The 5,817-nt window shown below is 44.5% G+C and overlaps 1 protein-coding gene across 1 annotated transcript in view; it reads left to right on the top strand.

Moving 5' to 3' along the window:
- Positions 1-452: 452 nt before the first annotated feature.
- The window catches only part of LOC131892220 (uncharacterized), a 9,900-nt gene continuing 4,535 nt past the window's right edge, over positions 453-5,817 (top strand). The window contains exons 1-9 of the mRNA XM_059242006.1: positions 453-1,873; positions 1,955-1,976; positions 2,059-2,189; positions 2,277-2,395; positions 2,701-2,905; positions 3,049-3,152; positions 3,267-3,436; positions 3,716-3,791; positions 4,285-4,444. Coding sequence (XP_059097989.1) covers positions 1,783-1,873; positions 1,955-1,976; positions 2,059-2,189; positions 2,277-2,395; positions 2,701-2,905; positions 3,049-3,152; positions 3,267-3,436; positions 3,716-3,791; positions 4,285-4,444 — 1,078 coding nt within the window. The 5' untranslated portion in view covers positions 453-1,782. The remainder of the gene's footprint in view (positions 1,874-1,954; positions 1,977-2,058; positions 2,190-2,276; positions 2,396-2,700; positions 2,906-3,048; positions 3,153-3,266; positions 3,437-3,715; positions 3,792-4,284; positions 4,445-5,817) is intronic.

The raw sequence follows: 5,817 nt of genomic DNA, 5'->3' as shown, positions 1-5,817 counted from the left end.
ATTTTCCAAGTTGCATCCATTGTCGAACTGCAGTTTTGATGATCACAAACTTGAATAAAATCCGTTTACTTGACATTTTCTCGACTTTTTTGCCATTGCGCAGTTTCTATCCTGGCACTTAAGAGTCGATTTTCGCATGATTTGCCACTTGTTAGGCTTAAATGTGCACCTCTATCAATCAGTGGTAACACCTACCTTTTCCATCGTTGCAAAGATAGCCTGGGATCAAAAAGACCAGAGCGACAGTGGCCAAGACAAAAGTTTGGCGAAGAGGAACCATGTTGATTCACGTTCAAAAACGAACTACCCTCGTCCAGGTCTCCCCGAAAGTGAAGACCTCGTTCAGAGAGCCCAATCGGATAGATACGAAGATCAACGTCCTCTTTTTTTGTCGGGGCCCCCCTCACCTACTTCAGTGAGTGTCATGGACTAGAACTGGAGATCGGATTGACCCAGACTACAATCTGCAGGAGACACGGGAGAGCGGTAGCGATGTCGAAATGAAAGTCAGCCATTCTGATCAAGCATGGGGTGGGTTGGAAGCATGGCATGAGATGTCCGTGGAAATTTTTTTTTGTACCCTATCGTCCGTGAACATCTCACGCCAATGTGAGCGAACGGATCTGACCACTTGGGATGGATGCCCTACCTGTTTGTTGACACTGAAACATACTTTGAGACAATTTGCTGACCAGTGGATTGACATTTGACTTGAAGGGACTACAAGAAGTGTGGTCGCGTTACTCATTGTCATTCCAGGGAGCAAAAAGTACACCAAGAACCAAGATATTGGATTTTACATTTCCGATGTACTCTTGTCCCCTCTTGGCTAATTAATCGATTTGCTCTCCATCGGACACAAATAAAATGACACTTGAGTTTGAGATTTCAACCTGTCCCGATGTTGTTCTTGTCCGCCATATAATAATCCAACACAAGGTTTAAAAGCAAAAAAGGAAGCATCTTTTCGCACTAGTTCCTTGGCGAAGCAATAGTCTGGCAGAATCAAAAATGTAACTTTTTGAAAAAAAACAAGGCCCCCCCCCCGCATTGAAAAAAATGGCGGGAAATTCAAACTTTGCTATTTATTTTTTATTTGCGACTCTTGGTTATGTCAAATTGTAAAATGCATAAAACTTTTCATTTCTGTTTTTTCATCTCTTTTCACCAACCATTTGATTTGTTGCACCTGGTGTATTTTTCTCTCATGTTGCTAATCTATAGTCACGAATAATGGCAAGTGGTAGCAATGACCGATTGATGAAAACACCAAATCGCAACAGGGGTCGTCTAGTTCAAGAAATGTGCCGCCTAAATTACTTGCCAATTTACGTCCAAACCCCGATGATGTCCTGGCTCTACCTCTATCAAGCTTAAAGTTCAATCACCTCCAAGCAAAAAGCAAAAAGGTATGCAGTCGGTGGTCAGTGGTCAAGGGGGCTCTTAGGCTCTTAGGCTCTTAGGCTCTTCTGGGCTCTTTGGGGGCCTTCTCTTCTCTCCACCAGTCGCCGTTGGAAACCAGTTTGTACCCTGAATGGAAAAAATAGAAATGCTCACCTCAGTCGGACCTGATGTTTGTCTATGGGTATCAGGGTCTTAAACCCTTCTTGGATCCAACTTGGGCTCGATGTCATGGACCGGTTTTTAAGTGGGTCAGCGAATTCCTTATCCCCATAATCGCGTCGGATCAACGCCCTCGACCTCGCGTCCCGAGGAACTCCACGTTTCAGTTTGCGTTTGGATCAAATCCCAACAGGATCGATCTCATCTTACTACCTCAAGATGGGTGGAAAATCCTTAGTGTTTGTTTTAATGAGTGCCTCACTCTTGATCGGGGTTCAGAGTATGGCGGCCTCGCGTCTTGCCCGAGTATGTAAGTAAATTGTAGTAGGGCCTATTCTTTCCAATGCGAAAGGAGCTTCAATTGAATAATTGAATCAACATTCCATTGCAGTCTCCCCTTTGAATGTGGTTCAGTAAGTAGAGTTCCGACTGGTTTTGGACCTCCTCGTAGATTGACTGAGGATGAGGTCACTGATTCGGTGTGCTTCCTTCCAGGTTTCCCAATGATCCTTGTTCTAGCACGGGCGGTGCCAACAACGGCACGTGCTACACTCAAGGCGAGTGCACCAGCCGCAAGGGCGTGGCATCTGGGACGTGTGCTGGGGGCTTCGGAGTGTGTTGCGTGTGTAAGTACCACGTTTAGACACCTGGGGTACAAAATACTGGTGCGAAGTCCATTTCCAAGTGCTAATTGCCCTCTTTTTGGTCTTCAGTTGTGGGTGGATGTGGTACCATGGTGCGAGAGAACTCGACCTATTTCCAGGGTGATGCCACCACCATGGCCGGAGGGTGTTCCTACCAAGTCTGTCCAGTATCCAATGACATTTGCCAAGTGAGTACAAGAACTGGAATATCGTTCTTGGATCTTTGCTTGAGCCCAGAGCCCAGAGCCCAGTTTTTTTAAGCCAAGGAGTGAATCTTGGATTGAGAAAATATCCAACTTATGCAGTATAGTACGACTTCCCCCCGATCTAATATTCTCTCCTTCGCTTTAAAAAACTGAGGTCAAGATCCTACAACACTTAAGAGTCCATGGTTGAGTAGTACGACACCTGGTTGATGGCAATCCATTACTTAAATATGATGTAAAGTAAGTGAGACAACAATAACATGGTCGCGCGGTCTTTTTTGCTACAGATAAGGCTGGACTTCATAATGTTCAATATTGCTGGTCCGGACGTGAGCACGACGACCACATTCTCGACGCTGAATGGCAATGCAGTGGAAATGGGGGGTGCAGCCTCCAATATGGCGTCTAATTGCATAACGGACTCCTTCTCTGCCACTGACGGAAGTGGGATGGGCTCAAACGTCATTTGCGGCGACAACACTGGTCAACATAGTAAGTACATGCATATATGTAGTAGTGGGACGAGCATTGATTTTTGAGGGTTTGTTCTGCATTTTTGCCGCCGTTAGAGCGAAGCTATTTGATCGATGGCCATTTGGAAGCTCATTTTTTGATACGAATTCTGTCCCATCTAGTGTACCTTTCCGCTGAGGGTGGCTGTGTCAAGTTGATGTTCCAATTCGGTAGTATGGCCATGGGTATGGGCACGGCCATGGCCATGAGGATGTGGAAGATCAAGGTAAGCTGCCGTTGGGTCCTCTGTCATCTAGGACTGATTCTTCTGCCATGGCTGACTTGTACAGTACATGGCTAAGGACATTAAGTTTGTACCAGAATTGTACCTCTTCTCCAGGTGAGCCAAATCAGCTGCCAATCTGAGCTCCTGGCTCCTCAAGGGTGCACTCAGTACATTACCAATCCTCTGGGAATGGGTATGGTGCAAACCTTCAACTTCAACGGAGGACAGCATTTGGCCAATCAGAACCAAAACATTTGCATCCGCAGAGAGGGCGTCAACTGCAGGTAATAAGGAGGGAAGGGAATTGCTTTCCAAAGTGATGGGGCAATTAGGTTTGGACTCTTTCCTGCCTGCCCTTGGGCTGTGCCGCAAGTTTCAATTTGAAACCAGGCCATGACAACCTTTCTAGTAATGACAAATGGGATCAAAAACCAGACACAACATCCAATTCAGAAACTTGATAAGCCATGTTTTAAACGGAGCCAAAGGTATCAGTACAAAGTCCACCCCCAAAGTCAATCTGAGGAATCAACACCGACCTAATGAACTCAATGCCATTTCAGGTTGTGTTTCTCATCGGTTGCCGCGACGGACTTCGCGGTTTCAGGACTCTCTACAAAAACGATGGGATCAACCAAGGTAAGGGAGCTCTTCTTTTTGTCCAAGGCCTTGTTGACTTGCTCCGAGTGAAAATGTTGGGAGGTCTCAATCTTGATGGTTGAAGCTTCGAAGCATCGAAGCCGACTTTCGAATGTCCCATGCCAACCTCGGGATCCTTCGAAAGAAAAACAGACACCAGAGTCCATTTTTTTATCGAGAAAGTGTCGTACTCATTAAAAGAGACCCTTGACACGCACCCTGACGTGTCATGAATGTTCAATTGACAGAATCTCTTTCAATTTGTAATTCAAGCAGAATGATTGACCAACCATATGACGTGGAGTTAGAGTTGATGTTATTGTTCGATAGCCTGTAATGCACTTTGATGCACGTCCATCAACTTAATCAGGCCTATGTCATCCGTTTGCTTAAGCACATAGGGAATATCGGAGATCCGGAACCTTTTTTTCTTCTTCTTCTTTTTTGTCTTTTTTTAAAGCTAGATCAAGTTCATGCTGTCTTGGTTTTGTAGGGTTGTTGCGGATACGGAGCCACGGGCACTGGTGTTAATGGCAAAGACTGTGTCACCATTCCCGGAGCGAAAAACGCTGCGGGTTTATTTGTCTCGCCCAAATTCTGTGGTCGAGGTGGTTTAGTCACAGTCGACATGATGGCTGCAGCTTCTGTGTGCAGTAAGTATTTCAATGACAAAATGGATGCAAAATGCTAAATCGCGATCGAAAATCTTGCATCTACGGTACTGATGTGATCAATCTGCCTGCGCTTCACAAACTCTCAATTTAGTACTGTTTGATACACGTTGTATTTTTGAAGGTCAAGGGAACGTATAATTTCTGACCCAAAACAAAAAATCGAGTCTGGATCAAACTTGGCAGTGCTGTTTTGAAAGTTGAGGAGCAGGCATATTAAGCACACCACTAGGTTTTTACTCGGTCCGAGCACTTTCCTTAGTTTAGCTTCTGGTAGTAGCCCGGTTTTGAGAGGGTCAGGAGACATTTCGTTGGACTTCCACAAAATATAGCTAATTCAAATGCTAAAGCCTAAAAAAGCGCTCGGACAATTCGCTCGAACCCGCTTAATCTAATGTGCTAGAAGAGAGCCAATGAATGGCATAGGGCCATGTTTCGGCTTTCTATTCAGAATTTGAAAATGCTGCCAACGATTCAGATTTTAAATGTCCGGATGTCCTCAATAGCACAAACCTATTTTGATGACATCCTCGGGGGTTCTATTTTTTTTGGTTTGTTTTTTTCACGGGCTTTTCTAAGCGCCACAGGGAATGTAATCCCCAGTACTATTAAAATGAAAGGTTATAATTCGTCTATTTATTACCTATCAATCTATATATGATATTTGGTCTACCAACGAGTTTGAGTTGGTAGACCGAGCTAGTCCTTGAATGTAGGGTTGATCTCGAATGCTGTCTAAAAATTTGTCCAAGTCTGACTTGAAAAAAAGATGATACCGGATCAACAAGGCCTACGTATTCCCTACGAATATCAGAGGGAAGCAAATTAAACAATGAAGGAGCCCGAGAAAGAAGAGATATGGACATTATTGTTCCAACTAGCCTGGATTCTCGAGGGCTTGAAGGTGCTCTCAAAACACATATTAAGCCTCTACGGTCACCAGAATTGACCCTAAATCCTGGGTTCGGACAAAGCTCATGGATGCGTTTGAAGACGTACCTTTCGTATCTTGTCTGAACACTGGACAGTCCCAACCTTTTTAGCCTCTCCCAATATGAGAGCTCTCTCATTCCTGTGATGTTCCTAGTGAAACATATTTGGACTTGTTCGAATTTTTGCCAACCTGCTGAACTCATGGGAGCCCAAATAGGTGAAGCATATTCAAGATGTGGCTGATAAATCCATTTGTACAGAGTTAGCATCGTGATGCTATCTCTGGACCTAAACGTGCGATACTTCCAACCACACATTTGAAAAGCCTTACCCACCTTCAACTGGATATGCTCATCGAACTTTCCATTATTTTGGAGGACTACACCTAGATCTTTCATAGATGAGACCTGCTCAATATCTTT

Source organism: Tigriopus californicus, chromosome 12, assembly GCF_007210705.1.
Source record: "Tigriopus californicus strain San Diego chromosome 12, Tcal_SD_v2.1, whole genome shotgun sequence".
Classification (NCBI taxonomy): domain Eukaryota; kingdom Metazoa; phylum Arthropoda; class Copepoda; order Harpacticoida; family Harpacticidae; genus Tigriopus; species Tigriopus californicus.
The sequence above is the reverse complement of the archived record's forward strand: the minus strand, read 5'-3'. Positions and strand labels throughout refer to the sequence as shown.